General features: G+C 49.5%; 8 protein-coding genes across 8 annotated transcripts; 4 read left to right on the top strand and 4 right to left on the bottom strand.

Annotated features, from left to right (window-relative positions):
• Positions 1-91: 91 nt before the first annotated feature.
• FOBCDRAFT_214104 (uncharacterized protein) lies at positions 92-2258 on the bottom strand. The gene is made up of 4 exons (XM_059609373.1): positions 1723-2258; positions 1596-1673; positions 701-1546; positions 92-653 (listed from the first exon to the last, which is right to left on the bottom strand). Exons 1-4 carry the CDS (start codon positions 1867-1869, stop codon positions 279-281), a joined length of 1446 nt encoding a protein of 481 aa, XP_059466706.1. The 5' UTR covers positions 1870-2258; the 3' UTR covers positions 92-278.
• A 1111-nt stretch (positions 2259-3369) lies between these two features.
• FOBCDRAFT_268730 (mediator complex, subunit Med11) lies at positions 3370-3894 on the bottom strand (the record flags this gene model as incomplete). The annotated part of the gene is made up of 1 exon (XM_054703212.2): positions 3370-3894. One exon carries the CDS (start codon positions 3892-3894, stop codon positions 3370-3372), a length of 525 nt encoding a protein of 174 aa, XP_054559187.2.
• A 616-nt stretch (positions 3895-4510) lies between these two features.
• On the top strand, positions 4511-7954 carry FOBCDRAFT_214100 (WD40-repeat-containing domain protein). The gene is made up of 4 exons (XM_031172728.3): positions 4511-5020; positions 5349-5531; positions 5579-6384; positions 6433-7954. Exons 1-4 carry the CDS (start codon positions 4862-4864, stop codon positions 7559-7561), a joined length of 2277 nt encoding a protein of 758 aa, XP_031049513.2. The 5' UTR covers positions 4511-4861; the 3' UTR covers positions 7562-7954.
• Positions 7955-8119: 165 nt separating this feature from the next.
• FOBCDRAFT_13584 (sorting nexin 1) lies at positions 8120-10150 on the top strand. The gene is made up of 3 exons (XM_031172726.3): positions 8120-8731; positions 8786-9769; positions 9819-10150. Exons 1-3 carry the CDS (start codon positions 8195-8197, stop codon positions 9975-9977), a joined length of 1680 nt encoding a protein of 559 aa, XP_031049511.2. The 5' UTR covers positions 8120-8194; the 3' UTR covers positions 9978-10150.
• FOBCDRAFT_13580 (mitochondrial 54S ribosomal protein YmL36) lies at positions 10151-10913 on the bottom strand. The gene has a single exon (XM_031172727.3). It carries the CDS (start codon positions 10801-10803, stop codon positions 10324-10326), a length of 480 nt encoding a protein of 159 aa, XP_031049512.1. The 5' UTR covers positions 10804-10913; the 3' UTR covers positions 10151-10323.
• Positions 10914-11022: 109 nt separating this feature from the next.
• Positions 11023-12216, top strand: FOBCDRAFT_214097 (flavin reductase like domain-containing protein). The gene is made up of 2 exons (XM_059609372.1): positions 11023-11336; positions 11386-12216. The coding sequence occupies exons 1-2, from the start codon at positions 11150-11152 to the stop codon at positions 12009-12011; spliced, it is 813 nt and encodes a 270-aa protein (XP_059464069.1). The 5' UTR covers positions 11023-11149; the 3' UTR covers positions 12012-12216.
• Positions 12217-14008: 1792 nt separating this feature from the next.
• On the top strand, positions 14009-16162 carry FOBCDRAFT_196385 (Hsp90 protein-domain-containing protein; the record flags this gene model as incomplete). The annotated part of the gene is made up of 2 exons (XM_059608844.1): positions 14009-14266; positions 14318-16162. 2 exons carry the CDS (start codon positions 14009-14011, stop codon positions 16160-16162), a joined length of 2103 nt encoding a protein of 700 aa, XP_059464068.1.
• Positions 16163-16532: 370 nt separating this feature from the next.
• Positions 16533-19219, bottom strand: FOBCDRAFT_214092 (MBOAT, membrane-bound O-acyltransferase family-domain-containing protein). The gene is made up of 3 exons (XM_031172720.3): positions 18530-19219; positions 16881-18483; positions 16533-16828 (listed from the first exon to the last, which is right to left on the bottom strand). Exons 1-3 carry the CDS (start codon positions 18721-18723, stop codon positions 16802-16804), a joined length of 1824 nt encoding a protein of 607 aa, XP_031049505.2. The 5' UTR covers positions 18724-19219; the 3' UTR covers positions 16533-16801.
• Between the last annotated feature and the right edge of the window lie 442 nt (positions 19220-19661).

The raw sequence follows: 19661 nt of genomic DNA, 5'->3' as shown, positions 1-19661 counted from the left end.
TGCGCTAAAGTGTGCCCCGCCGCGGGGATCGGCAGAGCTGCATGTTCCAGAACGCCTCCTCCAGAGAAAGTCAAGACATGGGGACAAAATGTTTTCATGAATCCCAATCAATTGCGCCTAAGTAATACAATTGTGAAAATGCCGCTTCCCATGCCATCAAATAGTCATTTCAGCATCATACACATGCCATCAAATGACGCCAAATACCCCTATGAACATTCTAGGTATGCGCCATCCCGTCTCGAAATATACATGTCACGAGAGATCATAGTCCTCCCTTAAGCACGAGTTTGTTGGTTTCGTCCAACAGTAGCTGCGCTATCCTCGCTGTTAGGTCCGAGCATTCTTCGACTAGGATCGTCATCGTCGTCGCTCATCAACCCATCTAACTCGAATTCTTGAGCATCTCGTAGTTGACCGTCTTCCACTGCGAGACCATTTGCGTAGTGGTTGTTGCCGAGCTCCTTGGTGTCCAGGACAGGATGAGCAAGGCGGTCCCATAGACCAATGAGCATGTTGACGAAAAGGAACATTATCGAGGCAAGCGAGTAGATAATAAGGATATATGAAACATGATCCATGGCCGAGCCAGCAACAAGATTCATTTGCTCCTCTGTAGCACCCATGAAAAGGAAGCCAGCGGCATACATGAACTGTAAACGTTAGCTGAGTTTTTACTGCAGAATACTATTCGACTTACAAAGACAGGAACAAACTGGAAGCTGTTGGCAGTTCGACCATCTTCTGAGATGGAGTGTGCGTCCCTGAGGACAAAAGCAATCTCAATGATACGAGTAATGCCCACGACCATAAGAGTGTATCCAAACATCGTGTGCGTAGCAGCACTGACCATCAGCTCCTGGGGATGCGCAGACATGGCCCAGCCTGTGATGAAAATGACGAAGCCGGGGATGAAGTTACGCTTGGGGTTTCCATCGCGGTCCTTGCTTAGCCAGATACCAGCCAAACCAGCACACCACCAAATGATTCCCATCGTCGTATGTTGCCAATCGTTCTTAACCCAGTCTGTACCCCAACGATGCTCGGTAAAAGTGTTGACGCAGCCCCATGCAGCGATCGCAACGCTATCGTAGAACTCTTGCGAGCGACCATGTCGTCGGATCCAGAGCTGGCCAACAACGAGGATGATGGTGAGAAGAATTCCGTAGGCGATGAAAGCACCACCCATAATAAAGTGAGCGGCGCATTGTCCAGTATGATCTCCTTGACAAAAGCCAAGAGCTGTGATTCCACCAAAGATCATCTGTGTCCATGACAGAACTGGCATAAGCTTGCCGATGAAAGAATGGCATGGACGGATCAGCTTTCGAATTCTGCCATTGATGCCTTTCTCCCAATGTCCCTTGAGGTAGAGTCCGAGAACAACCTGCGCGGCGAGGAGAAGCTGGAGAATGTGGGCAAATTTGCCATGGACGTGATTCGGAATGAACTCGCGGCCCTTATGCGCATGACCAAGGAAGAAGCCAAGAATAGCAAGAATGGTGCCGACGGCTTGGGTCGGAACGTGCCATCGATTCTTGGTCATCTCGTGGATGTCAGTATTGTGCCAAGGCTGAGTAGGTTTGTTTACTTACACCCAAAACCATACCGACAGGGAAGATAACGCCGTACGCTAACATCTGAATGAAGATGTGAATCCACAATACCGTATCCTGCTGCTCGTCAGCCGCTAACTCAAGTTTTCAGGCCTGTAAAACGCACCAAAGGTTCCAAAGAGACTGTTTCGCCTTCAGGAATATGGCTTGCATCGTGGTCGTGGGCTTGTACAGCTGTGACAAGAAGCGCAATTGTCGCAACCTTGGACAGCGAAGGCGCCGCAATGGCCTTCAATCTATAATCGCTAACCATGACCGTATCGTCCTCAAATTTCCGTCAATATCACGATCCAATGTCTCCGTGCAAAATTGTGAGCAATCGCAGGTTCGGCTCCGTTCTTCCCGTCGCAACAACCGTCGGTGGGGGATCGTCGATGTCTAGCGGCGTCCAGATGATTCAATTGTAAGCAGCAATCGCTGGAAGATCGTGGTTCGATAAGCGAGTAGATAGGGAGATCCTGAGAGCAGAGCAAATAAATGACTGCGATTGTACAGCGAGGCAGAATAAAACTCCTCTAGGGAGGCCAAAGATGAAGAGGAAGAAGGAGATGAGGAAATTGGGCAGACTCAAAAGTTGTTTCCTGTTTGTCGGTTCAAGTAAAAAGGCCGCCAACCTCTCCCACTTCCCACCTCGGGCCCTCCATAAAACTTGAGGTTCCAGGGGGCTCCATCGATTGAGGGCGTCATTCCGGAGCTTTCGGCAGCCTGTCATTACACAAAGCGCGATGGCGATTGGTTGCTTTTGATATCAGGCGTGGTGCTTTCCCACTAATTCCTGCAGTGCCAGGGGGTTTGCCGGAGCTTTATTGTCCGCTAATAGAGCAACGTGCGTCGACTGGGTCCGATATACCCGAATCCAAGAATGCCATGTTTGCACTCAAGTCTTGGTCCTCTTGGACCCAAGAGTCTGAAGTGAAGTATTTTCATGAGGAGCTTATTAGACGTCTGGTCATCAACTTAAAGGCATCACTTAAAATTATAAACAGAAGCCCTTGAAGATGCAGCTCATGCATTGACCTCACCATCTCGTAGTAACGGGAATATACCGAATCCGGTAGATGAAGAACATCGCTTGTTCGATGGTTGGAGTCGTCCCCAAGAAATTAGAAGTCTTGGCGTTAATGGATCCGAAACTGACCACTGATTTATGGGACTTCATTTTACGGATACAAGTGCTGTGTTTAGATGTCCGTATATCCGTCCAGTTCTTCTCTCAACATGCACCAGTACGATACTACCTTGCCCTAGCTACCCTAGGAGAAGGTAGAGTTGATGGCGCATCTGGCCCAGGTACCACGGATTTTGATTCCATTCATTGGATGGCTCGTATGTGATCAAGTCTATGCTTTTGGTGATCGTCGATATTCCCAGCGGTTTCTGTCAACTCAACTATGAAAGCATGCTTCGCCTCTAGTGAGACTAGGATTCAATGAGACAATACTTGGCACCTATTTGACACACCCAGTCTTTGTTGAATGTTTTTTATTGGTATGAAATATTCACTTTGAAGTTATAGAGAGATCTGCCATAATCTGTAATTAAGAGCTTCTGAGTCGGTTTAGGGTAAGCAATAACACAAGGCTTGACTTGCAACATGAAGTTCCATCATCAATGGATTTGTGTTGTGCAGTAAAGGTCTTAAAGGGATGTTTCCTTTGAAGTTGTATCGGAATGACCGGGAACATGATTGGCCCCTTTCCTAAACCTTCCATCAAAGCAACATTGCATGTAAAATCCAGGTCGGAATTCCATTCTATCGTGATCCCGACTCCAGCTTCGCTTCCTTCTCCTTTAGTATTTCCTTAGCCTTTCCCCAGAGCTCTGCCTCCATATCCCTCTCAACTCTTGTCCCCCGACTGTTCAGCCAACCTGCTCCGATGTTGCCCACAGCTCCCACTCCGTTGGGCGTCGGTTGTGGGATAATGGGACCCGTCTTATTCAGACGAGGCGGTGGAGCAAGACTGATGATATTGGCTTCTTCGAGTGCCATGACCTGGCGTTTGATCTTGACGTCGACAGTGTGAAGTGCCCGGAAGAATTGATCTGTCGCAGAGGCGAAGGCCTCTTTTTGTGTACCAGGATCTAGTGATGGCTTGGTAGGTTCGGCTGATGGATCCATGTTCTGGTCGGTTTCTGTGGATTTTGGTATTGTGAGTGCGTTGAGTGCTGTGGCAGTGTGTTTCATGAGCTGGATGATTTGTTGGTCGATGGCATTGAGCTGGCGGATGTTCTCTTCAATGGTGAATGGCTCATTGCGTGATGATTCGGCACCAGCCATCTCGATATCATTTGGGGAAGCCATGGCCATGACCAGAACTTTGAGAGCTTTTCGTGTATGTATGCGATGAAGTTGATGATGAAGTATCCTTGGATTTATGCTCCAGCTATCGATTGAACACAGGGCTCAGCTGGAACAGAGTTTTGTGATGGTTGAAGTTGAACAAATACTCAGAAAGTATGATCGGGCTTCTAATCTCCGAAAAGGCTTTATGTTATGCAAGCAGATGAATAAAATGTAAGAGAGTTCTCTATGACAGTGAAATTGAAGTAAGTTGAAGTGCAACCGAAACGGATCTCAATGAATGAAAGACGTGGTGAGAGGTACGTACCCGCTGTCGCTGCCAGATCGCAGCGGCGGCCCGTGCGTGCGTGCTCAATCAATTATTTCAACAGTAGCACGATTTGTTGGGATGAACGATAGGCAAAAGGCTCCCAAGAAGCAAAAAGGGTAACAAAGAGATATTTGTATATTTCAAGTTGGATATTACTGTGTGTGCCACGCTCTTATTGCCTCGTAGAGTTCAATATCATGTTGCGCCGCTTAATCATCGGTTAACCTTCAGGCGCGCTCTGCTAGGCTTTGGCGCGTTTGATCATCCACGATTCGCTTTAACTTTCAGCATTATTGAATCGAGGTTACAACTCACACAAACCTTAGGATCTCATCGTCTTCTTGGCTACAATCATTCATCTTCGAGCCTTTTTAATTCACAGATAAATCCAGCCTACCAAATCTTTCGAATACCCGACAAAGAAAAACACTGCCACAGACTAGCAGTTTGTGACCTCTCATCTCATCACCTTGAAGAGCGACAGGAGCTGGTCCCCATCCGAAGACACGGCTGGGGAATGACATATCGCTGAGGGACACACTCTCTACCAGCGTGTGGCGTAGACAGGCTGGATCGAACACCTAGGCTCCAATACAAACCCTGCTTCTTCTCTAATAGTCACTGCCCTTCACCATGTCTGGGCCAGCACAAACACCAGGTGCCCCTCAAGCGCCGGGCTATCAAGGGCCTGCACCAACACCTCCAGCTCCAACACACACAACAACAACCGCAGCGACGGGCCAAAGTGGCTCATCCGGAGGCCCAATGTCGAATCAGAACCTCAACCAGATCGTAAGTCATTTTCTACTCGTTTGCTTGACTCTACATGGTTGTCTTATTCCATTACACCACCAGCCTAACGGCGACCATTATATCATTTTTGCCAGTATCACAGAACCCCTTGGCACTTTCCATGACAACGCAAATCAAGCATCGGCCATATTGCACATTGTCTCTATGTAACCTGTCCAGAGTGCTTACCTGAACTTTTCATGGTCTTGAGTCGCAGTAATGCAGACTATCATCCATCCATTACAAACACATATATTTGATCAGCGCGCGCATCATAAATATGATGGAACCTGGCTTCAGAAATACACTTACTAAAGCCCATGCACAGGTTACGGACTACTTGCTCAAGAGGGGGTTCAACCGGACCGAAGAGGTGTTTCGTCAGGAATCTAAACATCTTGGCCCCGATGGCAAGCCTATCTATCAACTGGCCAACCTCGGCCCAAAAAAGTACCAACGAGCCTTTGGGCTTCTACGTGAATGGGTCGAGAACAATTTGGACATATACAAGGTATGCCATGGCCATACTCCCTCTGTTTCCTTTGCTGACAACTCCAGTTCGAACTGTCCAAGCTGCTGTGGCCCGTCTTCGTCTATTCTTTCCTGGAACTTGTCCAACATGCCTACACTGAAGATGCGAAGGCTTTCCTCAGAGACATCGGTCCTAACTTCCAGCCAGTACATGCGGATGATCTCAAGACCCTTGGTACCATTACACTCCCGCAGCACATCAACGAGAACCCCATGACAAAGCTGTACCGGGAAAACAAGTACCGAATCCCTCTGAACCAACATGCCAGCGGCGATCTTTTCAACTTTCTGGAACGCGAATCTGATCAGGGTGGTTCCGTGATTCGACAAGTCCTGGCAACTTATTGCCAGATTGACTCTACAGCTCGTGGACCTATTACCCCCTTCAGTTTCGAAGCTGTTTACAGAAGGTCAAGGAACATGGAGATAGAGAGCGTGGATACCAATGAAGGTATCCCGGGCGTCAATATTGGTTTGTCTAATAAGGACGTTCTCGACCCAACCGCTCCCCTGAAGCTTGGACCCCTACCTATGGATGCCGACCTGCGTGACGATGTGCGAGCTGAGCTTGAGGAAGAGGAGCGACGAATTCCGCCACCTCCCGGGAAAACATCGCTAGTGGAGGAATTCGACCAAAAAATCAAGCGTGAGGAGAGCGCAGATGCCCCAAGCAGAGCAGAGTTACCCTTACCACCCTCGAGACCGAGGGACATTATGCTAGAAATGCAAAAACTTCGAGAGAATCGCGACCGATTCAAGATCGATGGTGCGACGGGAGGCGTGGGAGTCCCTATCAGCGCATGCATGTTTACATTCCATAACACGCTTGGAAGGTGAGTTTTGACAGCCCTGTGGGAACCGCTGATACTAACCAGCTACAGTGTTGCCTGTATGGACTTCTCCAACGATGGACAATTAGTGGCTGCTGGTACCACGGAATCTTACATCCGGGTTTGGTCGCTGGATGGTAAAGCCTTACCCACGATGAACGCGCACGAGAAAGAAGCGAAGTTCAACAGCCGCAAATTGATCGGACATTCTGGGCCTGTTTACGACGTGTCCTTCTCCGATGCTGTTTCTGGCCCTCCGCAGAAGCTTTTTGGCGACGAAGGAAAGTCGAACCCTGCTATGGACACGCGACCGAAGCTGCTACTATCCGCATCTGCAGATGGCCAGATCCGTCTGTGGTCACTAGAGTCTTGGAGTTGCCTGTGTCTATACAAGTCCCACGATGGACCTGCTTTCAGGACACTCTGGGGTCCCCATGGACACTATTTCATCAGTGGAGGATATGACAAAGCTGTTCGACTGTGGATGCAAGATCATGCTTCCCCTCAACGATTGTTGGTTGGGCATGACACGGCCATCTCAGCGCTTGCATGGCACCCTAACGGTCTCTATGTCTTCTCCGCCTCTGATGAGACTGACAAGTCGATCCGTATGTGGTCTGTCGTAACTGGCAGCTGTGTCCGCGTGTTTACAGGCCACAACGAATACATCACCGCCATGGAATGCGCGCCAAATGGCAAGATCCTAGCAAGTGCCGATTGTGCAGGTAACATCTTCTTTTGGGACCTTGAGAAAGGAACACGCATCAAGCGGTCACGTGGCCACGGTAAGGGCGGAATTTGGTCACTCAGCTTCAGCGTTGAATCCAACGTGCTTGCTTCTGGTGGTCAAGATGGCACAGTCCGACTCTGGGATGTCGAGCTGCCTTCTGATCCCCAAAAGGCGAGCCAGCAACAGACAGGCCTCGATGCAACAGCAACAGGGGCCGATGGCACAAGCGCAGGAGGCACTGTTGGTGAAGCTTCTCGAGTGACAGCCGGAACATCAGGACCAGCGGGTACCAGCGGCACCACTGGAACTCATAAGAAAAAGAATAAGGAGGTGATGATTACTCCCGATCAGATCAGCGCGTTCCCGACGAAGAAGACACCAGTGATGAAGGTCAAGTTTACACGGATGAACTTGGTCATTGTAGGCGGCTGTTACGACCCCGAACGTTAGGAGCGGGAGGCAGTCGACCTAGTTGCTCGCGAGAAACGGCGAAGGCAACAATTTGCCGCTAAGTTTGGAATAGATTTGGGGCTGACGGCGAGACCTCGCAAATAGTCGACGATGAAACTGGGTCAAACAATCAGGAGAGGCGCAATGGGCTACCTTCACATAGCAGTCATGACCACAGGTACTGAGAATATACAGCGAGGGCAGGATGATTCCGATTTTCGAGACCAACTGAAGAGGCTGGTTTCATTGAACAAACTGGAATAGAGAGCAGTCCGCAGGAAATCGTATTGGGGTTGATGTCATCCTTTGCAAGAGAGCATGGATTTCCTGTAATAATAGAATCTGAGTGATAACTACGAAATACTGCGAATCTATTTCCATATTTGATTACTGATTGCATATCTGAGTATTCTATGGTAGTCTTTGAAGGCGAGTAAGTTGAAGCTCGTTGATATAACGATACGTACCTGCCTTACGGGGAAGAGTGGGGCCGTCTCCGCTGACGTCCGCCTGCGTGGAGAGCGAGGGTGCATGCTCTCCAAGCTTCCAACCTCTACCTCTCAAGCCATTCTATCAACCTTGACGACTATAAATCTTAACAGAGGTAGCGTCTCGCGATCGCATTATTTAGAAATGGACGTCGAAGAATCGCCTTGGGCCGACTCGTCACAGGCCGCATCGCAACAGGCATCGCAGCCTGAAGCCGCGGCCTCGCAATCGTCCAACCCAGCTCCCTCCGCTTCCTCATCGGCCCCTCGTCCATCAAGAGGACCTCGTCGCCTGGTCGCTCAACCCACACGTCTCGAAGCTGTCGATGATCCTCTTGGTCCTCTCGGCGCCGCCACCGAAGACAATGGCCCTGCTCAGGATGCCCCTCCGGTGCCTCCGCAAAAGGAGCAGATGGTGATTCGTACCACCATGCCTCAAACCCAGCAGCAACGACGACCTGCGGATCCTCACCATATCGACGATGATGAGAACGATGGGCCAAAAGCTCCTCGCGCACCTCCTCCCGTTGAGGCTGCCCAGCCCAGTGCAGTTAGGAGCAGCAATCAGCCGAGCGTTAGTGTTGAGCAGGCTGCCAAGCCCACGTTCCAGATTACGGTTGGAGATCCTCACAAAGTTGGTGATCTGACAAGTTCCCACATTGTCTATTCCGTTCGAACCAAGGTATGAAGCGCCGGCCTCCAATTAACTCAATCAAGTACTCACGCAGAGAAATAGACGACTTCCAAGGGATATAAACAGCCCGAGTTCGAAGTCAAGCGCCGATATCGCGATTTCCTTTGGCTTTACACTACTCTTCACGGCAACAACCCTGGAATTGTGGTTCCACCTCCTCCTGAGAAGCAGGCTGTCGGTCGTTTCGATAGCAACTTTGTTGAGAGCCGACGAGCTGCTTTGGAGAAGATGCTCAACAAGACCGCGATACACCCCACGCTCCAGCACGATCCCGATCTGAAGCTTTTCTTGGAAAGCGAAACTTTCAATGTGGACGTCAAGCACAAGGAGAGACGGGAACCCATTCCTACCGAAAGCAAGGGTGTGCTTGGGTCTCTAGGTATCAATGTTGGAGGTGGTAACAAGTTTGTGGAACAAGACGATTGGTTCCATGATCGCAAGGTCTATCTTGATGCTCTCGAGAATCAGCTCAAGGGGCTTCTTAAGGCTATGGAGACCATGGTCGGCCAACGTAAGATGATGGCCGAGGCAGCTGGCGACTTTTCGGCTTCCCTTCACGCGCTCTCCACTGTCGAACTGTCTCCCTCACTATCAGGCCCTCTCGATGCTCTTTCCGAGCTCCAGCTTACTATCCGAGATGTGTACGACCGCCAGGCACAACAAGATGTTCTGACATTCGGCATTATCCTTGAGGAGTACATTCGCCTTATCGGTTCAGTTAAGCAGGCGTTTGGCCAGCGACAAAAGGCGTTCTATTCATGGCATGCTGCGGAATCGGAACTACAGAAGAAGAAGGCTACACAGGACAAGCTCTTGAGACAAGGTAAGAGTCAGCAAGACCGACTCAACCAAATGAGCGCCGAAGTTGGCGAGTCAGAGCGCAAGGTGCACCAGGCCAGACTTCTATTCGAAGATATGGGTCGGTTGATGAGAAGCGAGCTTGATCGATTCGAGAAGGAGAAAGTGGAAGACTTCAAGAGTGGTGTCGAGACATTCCTTGAAAGCGCAGTTGAGGCGCAAAAGGAGGTGAGTACAGTGAAAGTAGTGAAGATAGAAGCGTGCTAACATGTTACAGCTTATTGAGAAGTGGGAGACATTCTTGATGCAGCTTGACGCTGAAGACGACGAGTCAGTATTTTATAGGCCACCAGTATACCAGCAGCAACAGCAGCAAAAGGGGGGCGATACTGCTGTTGACCGTGCTCGAGCGAGGATAGACGAAGACTCGGACTAGATGGACCGGGTGCCGGTTTCCCCAACGCATCTTGACGGTTCTATCTGGTAGCGATGAGGTTGAGCTCTTGATGGGAGGAAGAATTATATTCACGTCCACAGAGATGTTTGACTATTGATCAGTTCCGAGAATCGGAGACACGTGTTTTTTTATATCTTACAAGCCTCGGGGGCTTTATAGCTGTTGTACATATCGAACCACCCCCCATCCATCTCATGCTTCCAATTCTCGGATGTCCTCAATAGTAATTTATACAAGACTCATTTCCACCCCAAGTTGGTATTGGGTCGTTACGGTTTTTGTGATAGCGGTTCCTCCTCTATTAACAACAACATTGTATCATTGTTTACTTTCTCTTCTTAGCCTGCTTCTTAGGTCCTGAATCCCTCATAGCGTTCGCATCTTGTGATGGCGCATATCCAGTGATAAGATCCGCATAACCTTCATCAGCTGCCTCAGCATCACCTTCGCCCTCCTCAGCGTGAGAAGCATCATAGGCACGGCCGTAACGTTCTCGGAAAGCAGCCAATTTACCGGCCTCATCAAGCTCGACGTTCTTGAGTGACTTCTCAGATGGCTGCCACAGCAATGTGTTGCGTGTGTCCTTTGTAGCGCGGTAAATGGGCAGTGGTGAAGTCGTTCGCATGGTGTATGAGGAGCCGTCGGATAGAGTGACGAGCTGAGTGAATGTGTATGGTCGGCGTGGTCGAGGAATGAATGTGGCATGACGGACTTGGCCGAGGGAGAGGCGGGTTGGTGAGCATGGTGTTGAGAGTGTTGTTCGTAGAGGCGAGAGAGTCGCCGGTGACACTGAGAATTTGGCCATTGTGAATTGGAAGCGCTACTATGAGCGAGGCCGTAAAAAGACGAATTGACGGCCCTGACAGCGATGAAGACCGTAGATTGGTGGTGAAGCTTCAGATAGGTAGACTTGAAGTCGATCGGTAAAATTTAGGATGCGAGGTCCGAATGCGGGTACACCAAGCAGGGGTTCTGGATCTTATCGATAAGAAAATACAATTGTTCTTCGTCATTTCTAGACCGGCTCGGCTTCCGACTGCGAACAGGTGAAATAAAAAGGCGCCTTTTTACACGAGGCGATTTTACGTCCTCTTTACGGTTTATTTGAGGTTAAAACAAGTGCATTTGTTGATAATGCGCTGTGGTGGGCAATGAACAGCTCCCGAGCGATGCGCAATGGCTGTGCGACAGTACTTGTCATGACGAGAGGCGGGACCAGAGGATTCAGTTCTTTACAGAATACCGAGTGCTTAGAGCGCTCAATAAGAGGCTTGGGTGGTTGTGGAAGATATAAGACATCTCTGTCGGGGTCTTATTCGCCGCAATGGGCGCTGCATCGTGAGTGTTTCTGTCATGGCCTGTTACTCTAGCTAATGCTATGCTGTAGATAGAAGAAGAAATCACACAACAGCTACTGCACCAACATGGCATACATCCCCAGCCAAACCTCCAACCGTTCATCCGACGAAACAAGTCCCTCTCCCCGAACAACTCCGCTCCATCATGCGGCTTCTTCCCCACAGCGTCGTTGTCTGTACATCAAATCAGCCCGGTGATGGCCCTCGTGCCATGACAATGTCATCTTTCACATCATTAACACTCGCACCTACACCTCTCGTCACATTCAACATTGCCACGCCGAGCAGAACACTAGATGCTATAAGAGCAAGTGGTGGATTCAACGTACACGTGCTATCGGGGGATGAGCGGGGTGCAAATGTTGCGAGTCACTTTACAAAAGGCAATGTTGGAGGGAATGCATTCAAAGGACTGGCTTATTCCCAAGAAGACGATGAAGCACCCGTACTAAGAGAGGACGGCGTCATGTTTGCCCTTCGGTGTAGGGTACTCAAAGATGCGCCAGAGGGAGGGCTCTTGAGAGTACGAGATCATGTCATTGTGGTGGGGGAGGTTGTAGAGATGGTGAGGGTAGGAGAAGAGGAGGATGAGGAGTTTGGACTTGTATATGCGGATAGAAGGTATAGAGAGGTTGGAGTGGTATTGGAGATGTAAGTGAGCGGGATTGTATCAAAAGCTGGCTAGAGTGTATAGTACCCTGTATAACATGGGAATTCAAGGTTTGGCGGAGAGCACGGAGTTACCGTGTTTCTCGAAGATTCATGATCAATGATAAAAGATTACGGATATTCTGGAATAGAAACAAACGATTTTATGCCGTGGGATTGCGTGTAAGTTTGGCTCTTCGCTTGGATGTTTTGAGGTGGATATCATGGTCACTTGATGCTCCATTGGCAAACTGCCAAAGAACAAACCAGAAGAGCCACAAACAATATCCAATTTTAGCAATTAAGCCTATAGTTTACCCAAGATTGATGGAAGCTGAGCATTTTGCTCATTCTAGACAATCTATCTGCCTTCCGATCAACCTCGGCTTGATGCATTTGCTGCCTGTACGGTGACACTCAGCCTTGCTTTCAACAATTGCATCTCATTGGTCTACACAAATTACAAAACGGCTCAGTACAGCTACGTCTTGAACTTCGACTAGGCTGCTGGTAGATGGGTAGGCCTCAATTGAAACAGTTGGCCGTTGTAAGTAATGCCTAGGCAGCACACGTAACATTCGATTTGTATGGCTAGAAGATTCGATTCGATCGAGGGGTTGTGACTTTCGCTGGGGTAAGAAAGCGGAAGCGGTGGAACTCTGAAATGGAAAGCCTAGGAACTTGAACAAGGGTCTTTTTCAGCCTCGAATGAGGGGTTGTTCAAAGATCCATCCATGGCGATAAGGCTCTGGAGCAATTTGTCTACGTTAACAAATTTGTAGGTATTTGCCATCATGATTGAGTTTTTGTATGATTCATGTAGATCAATGAAATCTCTGTTTTCTACAATCACAATAGCTCATTGTTTGACTCGGATAGCCTGCTGTATTTGTGGTACCTGAATTCGCAAAAGATAGACATTTGGGGCGATGCACGTCGAGCTTGTGAAGGGAAACGTGGAAGAGTCTAGCAAACAATGGCCAATCACTCGAGACTGATCCATTCATTTTTGCCTCCTTCCTGGTCCCTTTGTGCTTTTTGGGGTAAGCAATGTACCTTGCCTCAGGGAGCAAGAAAAACTTGAGACTTTAGAAGAGGGTGCCAAAATAAACTCAGTAAAGAGTCTCCTAAGCTTAGGCTAAGTTACCTAAAGTTTTTCGTCGCTTGGGATCGAGGAGCCTAAGATTTATTGCCTCCCTTAGCCCGGTACCTACGGCTAGATTGTTAGCAGACCGCAAAGGTGCAGGCAGAATCAGAGGCAAACTGTAGCAGTGTTGGCCACTTGCCGCCAAAACGGTTGCTGTGGTTGCCTTCAAGTGAGGCAAGGTAAGGCACCTCAGCGATGGGGCTAGCGGAAGGCGGGGGATAGGGAGCTGTAGCGGCGCTAGGTGTTAGGTGGGCTCTTCGGCCGTAGAATCTCATGGAACCCTTCACAATGGCAGAAGCAAATGGAAGGAAGGAGGGGCCGGCCGCGACTACATATTTTTCTTGTACCTGCCTCTTCGACCTTTCTTCTCTCTCCAAACAACACATCTCTCATCTTTTTCTCTCGCCTTTGCATACCTCTCTCTATCTCCTTTCTCTCACAGGAGACTCAAACCGCTTTTTCCTTTTTGTAACGAATATCTCAAGGTATGTACATGATTGTCATGACAGAGTCACTGTCCCCCGCTATGCCCACCATCCATCAGCCTTGCACGTAGCTCCCCTCGAGTTTTCCTTGTGGTTATTTGCTGCACCGATACTTTTCCAGCCTGAATTGAATAGCTTCAGAATCCTCCATTAGCTTCATGTTTGTGGAATTCGCTATTTTCTGGTCTTGGAAAAGTAGCAAGTGGCCGCCCAGGAAGCTCGAGTTCTGGAGCCTTCTCAACCCCTCCATACACTTCCCTCTCCCACTCTCACCGACATGCACTTTCAACCTCACAACTATAAATTCATTCCTCTTTCCCTTCAATCACTAACTCTCCTCAACAGTCACGATTCCCTTTGATACCCGACACCATGTCTGAGACTTTCGAGTTCCAGGCTGAGATCTCTCAGCTTCTCTCCCTTATCATCAACACCGTCTACTCCAACAAGGAGATCTTCCTCCGAGAGCTTGTCTCCAACGCCTCAGATGCCCTCGACAAGATCCGATACAAGGCCCTCTCGGACCCTAGCCAGCTCGACTCTGGCAAGGACCTCCGAATTGACATCATCCCTGACAAGGCCAACAAGACTCTCACCATCCGGGATACCGGTATTGGTATGACCAAGGCTGTAAGTTGATATGTCAATCAGACATAAATGCCATATACTAACATTAGATAGGACCTTGTCAACAACCTGGGTACTATTGCCCGATCCGGCACCAAGCAGTTCATGGAGGCCCTGACTGCTGGCGCTGATGTTTCCATGATTGGTCAGTTCGGTGTCGGTTTCTACTCCGCCTACCTCGTTGCCGACCAGGTCCGTGTCATCTCCAAGAACAACGATGACGAGCAGTATGTCTGGGAGTCTTCCGCTGGTGGTACTTTCTCCATCACTGAGGACACCGAGGGTGAGCCCCTCGGCCGTGGTACCGCTATCATCCTCCACCTCAAGGACGAGCAGACCGAGTACCTGAACGAGAGCAAGATCAAGGAGGTCATCAAGAAGCACTCCGAGTTCATCTCATACCCCATCTACCTCCACGTCGAGAAGGAGACCGAGAAGGAGGTCCCTGACGAGGAGGCCGAGGAAGTCACCGAGGAGGGCGATGACAAGAAGCCCAAGATCGAGGAGGTCGATGATGATGAGGAGGAGAAGAAGCCCAAGACCAAGAAGATCAAGGAGACCAAGATCGAGGAGGAGGAGCTCAACAAGCAGAAGCCCATCTGGACTCGCAACCCCCAGGACATCTCCCAAGAGGAGTATGCTTCCTTCTACAAGTCCCTCTCCAACGATTGGGAGGACCACCTCGCTGTCAAGCACTTCTCCGTTGAGGGTCAGCTTGAGTTCCGCGCTATCCTCTTCGTTCCCAAGCGCGCTCCCTTCGATCTCTTCGAGACCAAGAAGACCAAGAACAACATCAAGCTCTACGTCCGACGTGTCTTCATCACTGACGATGCCACCGACCTCATCCCTGAGTGGCTCGGCTTCGTCAAGGGTGTTGTCGACTCTGAGGATCTTCCCCTTAACCTGTCTCGTGAGACTCTTCAGCAGAACAAGATCATGAAGGTCATCAAGAAGAACATCGTCAAGAAGTCTCTTGAGCTCTTCCAGGAGATCGCTGAGGACAAGGAGCAGTTCGACAAGTTCTACAGCGCCTTCTCCAAGAACCTCAAGCTTGGTATCCACGAGGACTCCCAGAACCGCTCCATCCTCGCCAAGCTCCTCCGATTCAACTCCACCAAGTCAGGTGATGAGCTTACCTCCCTCTCCGACTACGTCACCCGCATGCCTGAGCACCAGAACAACATGTACTACATCACTGGTGAATCCATCAAGGCTGTCTCCAAGTCTCCCTTCTTGGACGCTCTCCGCGAGAAGGGCTTCGAGGTTCTTTTCCTCGTTGACCCCATTGATGAGTACGCCATGACTCAGCTCAAGGAGTTCGAGGGCAAGAAGCTTGTCGACATCACCAAGGACTTCGAGCTCGAGGAGACCGAGGATGAGAAGAAGGCTCGTGAGGCTGAGGAGAAGGAGTACGAGAGCCTCGCCAAGGCCCTCAAGAACGTTCTCGGTGACAAGGTCGAGAAGGTTGTCGTCTCTCACAAGCTCGGCACCTCTCCTTGCGCTATCCGAACTGGCCAGTTTGGTTGGTCCGCTAACATGGAGCGTATCATGAAGGCTCAGGCTCTCCGTGACACCTCCATGTCCAGCTACATGTCTTCCAAGAAGACCTTCGAGATCTCTCCCAAGTCTCCTATCGTCCAGGAGCTCAAGAAGAAGGTTGAGACTGACGGCGAGAACGACCGCACTGTCAAGTCCATCGTCCAGCTTCTCTTCGAGACCTCTCTCCTTGTCTCTGGCTTCACCATTGACGAGCCCGCTGGTTTCGCCGACCGCATCCACAAGCTTGTCCAGCTCGGCCTCAACATTGAGGAGGATGACTCTGCCCCTGCTGAGGCTGATGCCGCCACCGATGCCCCTGCCGCCGCCACTGGTGACAGCGCCATGGAGGAGGTTGACTAAATGACCATGCACGCTAAACGGGATACCATAAAAAGTCAATGGAGTTGAAGGGTTTCGGTTTTTATGAGCAACAAGGTCTTTTTTCTGTCTTCTGGTTTTTATGCGGGCTTATCGGATTTGAGCAGCCGCTTATTCTGCCATAATTCCCCAGTCCTTTTGAGAGGAGGACGGGGTGTAACTCTAGTTAGCTCTATGATTACGAGAGAGATGAAGTAGACGCGAAATGGAAATGGTATAGAACAAATGTCTTGTCCTTGAATCTGATGTGAATGTGTGAAGTAGTTACTTAAAAAGTCCCTCCATTACCTCTGCGAAAATGGTGATACTTTGTCTTTTTAATGACGAGTTGAGGTAACGTTCCTGAGGACACGTGCTCACCATATAGTAGTGTTGGTTGCGGCTTGTCGCGATGATTCAAATTAATGTTACTATGAGGGTATATAATCTATCTTTGTGGGATGTGGAAGCAGTCCAATCCTTCTTTAACTAGTCCATTTCTCGTTTCCAATTCTATGCCCATATGTGCAGGATCGAAAGACGGAACTGAGATGGGGTATGTATCTATCGTTGGTATTGTACAGGTGTTATATGCGATAAGCGCTCAGTATGACCAGCATACTCTTCTGGAGCCCAGTTTGACTATACGAGAACGTAGAGAGCACAGATCTATGAATTTGTTAGTCACGGGTCAATATAATTGTTGGGAGTGGCGGCTTACCATGCTGAGGCCGAGAACCATTGATGCCCAGAAACAGACATTGTTCAAGGTCTTCTTACCACGGACCCATCTCGTACGCTGGAGCATTACGATGGGTAGTTGAAGCATCTGACACACGAAGCCGTAACCACGGAGCTTCTTGGTGATACATGCCATAACGATCTCATGGCCAATAGCAGAGATGAGGAATGTCAAGGCCGTGGCAGCTCCTCTACCGATGCGCGGTCGAGAGGCACTGTAGACGTGGCGTCGAAGGAAGCTATACACGGGGATGTTCCACTCGCGCGAGAACTCCATCCAGTCGGTTGAGTTCCACCAGTCAGAGTAGAAATGTCTATCGGCGAAGCAGGTGATTTCAGCGAACGCACCGAGGACGTATTCAAAGATGACGAGGAAAACGAGGAGGAATGTGAGCATAAAGGGGAAGAGAAGCCATGAGATGGTCTCCGCTAGGATGAGCGACTTCTCCGACAGGGATGAAACGGCGGGAACCGCATCGAGGCGCTCTGAGGCATCGATAAGAACGGGAAGAATGAAATCTTCTGAGATGATGGTTAAGAGAAAAATGCAGCCAAAAGTGGCGATGATCTTGGAAATAAGAGAAATCCAGTTGATGCGGGATGTTCGAGGATATTCGATCTCGTAGCAGAGTGTTGGACAGAGGAGATAATCCATGTAGTTGGACCAGGTGAGGTTGTTCGGGTATGTAACGTTGCCAATGGGACTCGTAAGCTCACGGGCAAGGTCCTCTCGTAACTCATCGACTTCGTCGGCACTGTTGTTACCGCTCGCGACAGGACTGGGCACCAAAAGGTTGTTGTTAACAGCATCCACCTCCTCGTTGCTCTTGTTGCCGTCACTGTTGCTTCGCTTGGCTTGTTGTCGCTTCTTGCTACGGTTTCGACGGCGCTTCTTGCTACCAGAGCTAGTAGCCTCGCCGTTAGCGAGACTGTCGGTGGATGGATATTGGTAGGCTGGTCGTCGATCGTGGGGCGAGAAGGGGTTGTCAAGAGCGTGCAGTCGCTTCTCCGTCTGCGACAAATGTCCGTTGTAGAAAGCGTACGAGTGCATCTTCATCAGTAGTACCATGGTGTGCAAGAGAAAGAATACCTGCGACGTCCAGGTCCATTCAAAGTGAAAGGGCACAACAATCCAGAGAGAGAGCCAAGCGACCTGGTAGACGCTCTGAATAGCTATTCCACCCTTGTCCCAGGACAGAAAGCTACCGGGCTTTGCACTTCGAGCTGCACGGTTCAATGGCAGACTAACAGCTGTCGTTGCGACCATAAGGAAATCGGCAATGGCAAGATGCCAGAGCTTGACTGTGAAGAGACCCCATATTTGTACTCTTAGAGGAAACCCGGTATCTTTGAGGTTGCGTAGCATTGAGGTAATACCCATAATGGCAAGGCCAATCCAGAAGAGGTTGAAGAAGCCATGGAAGTCTCGGTAGTCGCTTTCGGGGTCGAAATGACTAACACGCGATGCGAACTCGATCGTGGGAAATATACGGCGGCGTTGCTCTGCGCGGGTTTGCTTTCGAACTGTCGAGAGGACTCTAACGGATGGAGGCGCATTCTCTGGGACGGGCGTGGAGCGACCACTGTATACAATTAGCTTGAGCGCAAGATTTGGAGGTTCGAGCATACCTAGTCAATCCACTGGCAGTTCCTGTGCTCATGTTATCAGGCATGAGATGTCCCTCGCTATCTTCTGCTGTTGACATGCGAAGAACCTCCGAGACTTGTGAATGTTTGGGTTTGCGCGGTCGAGGGCGTATAACGTGGTCATGATCACCTGCGTGACCATTCCCATTGGGAAGAGGATCTATTAAAGAGCTCATATTCGTAAATGTATATAGTATTTGTTCGTATGTTCGTCGTAGATGTCGCGGTAAATGATGAGGATTTATTCGACCTCGCCCTGGAGAGGAAGATAGAGTTTCGGCAGTAGTGTCAACTCGGCGCCCGCGGAAGAAGACGAAACAATCGGAAACAGAAAGCGACGAAAATAGACGAGTCAAGTCTTGACGTTCTAGTCTGAGAATGTGAGACACGACAACAAATGCCCTAAAGTGGTCTTGTCTTGAATCGTCGTGGTTTCGTTGTCGTCAAGACGGTATGATAAGGAAAAGAGGGCAGATAAGAAGAGGAGGGAGAGAATGCGGGTATAAACCTGAAATAAGGAGCAGAAGGAAGGAACGACGTAGTAGAAGCCAAGAGCTCTTAACTTGTTTCTTGTTTTCTTGTGGATGTACCTTAAGTAAGGTACTTAAATATTGTGCTACGGATGGATACAGTGGTCAGCGGTTCTGGGGGCCGAATTGATGACAGCTCTTGCCTTTTTTTCAGGTGGATTGAACCCCTAACTCCAACTACAATAGAATGACGTAACATCCAATGGATCATCGGGTCCTTCGTCATTTCTGCACGCACTCAACCTCAGTCCTTACTCAATCTTATAGGCTGCACTACAATACGGTTATACGTTATACTCGTATAACAATCATTTCTAGGCAGACTTATTCAATGCGAATACTCTTATTGTTTAGTTGCTTGTTCGACCAATGGAGTCAATCCCTACTAGGCTGACCTGGACTGACTGGAGACTGTCCGCGTATCACGTATCGTCATCCACCCTCGTTTTTCGCATTCGCGAGTCGTATCCTTTCTCGTTATTCGCCAAGAGCTCGGTTCTAGGGTTGACGTTGACTGGTCTGACATTCGTTTTGGATCGTGATCCTTGTACTGGAGCTTACCCCTCGTTCGGATGTTTCTCAAT

The sequence above is a fragment of the Fusarium oxysporum genome, chromosome II, assembly GCF_013085055.1.
Source record: "Fusarium oxysporum Fo47 chromosome II, complete sequence".
NCBI classification, from domain to species: domain Eukaryota; kingdom Fungi; phylum Ascomycota; class Sordariomycetes; order Hypocreales; family Nectriaceae; genus Fusarium; species Fusarium oxysporum.
The sequence above is the reverse complement of the archived record's forward strand: the minus strand, read 5'-3'. Positions and strand labels throughout refer to the sequence as shown.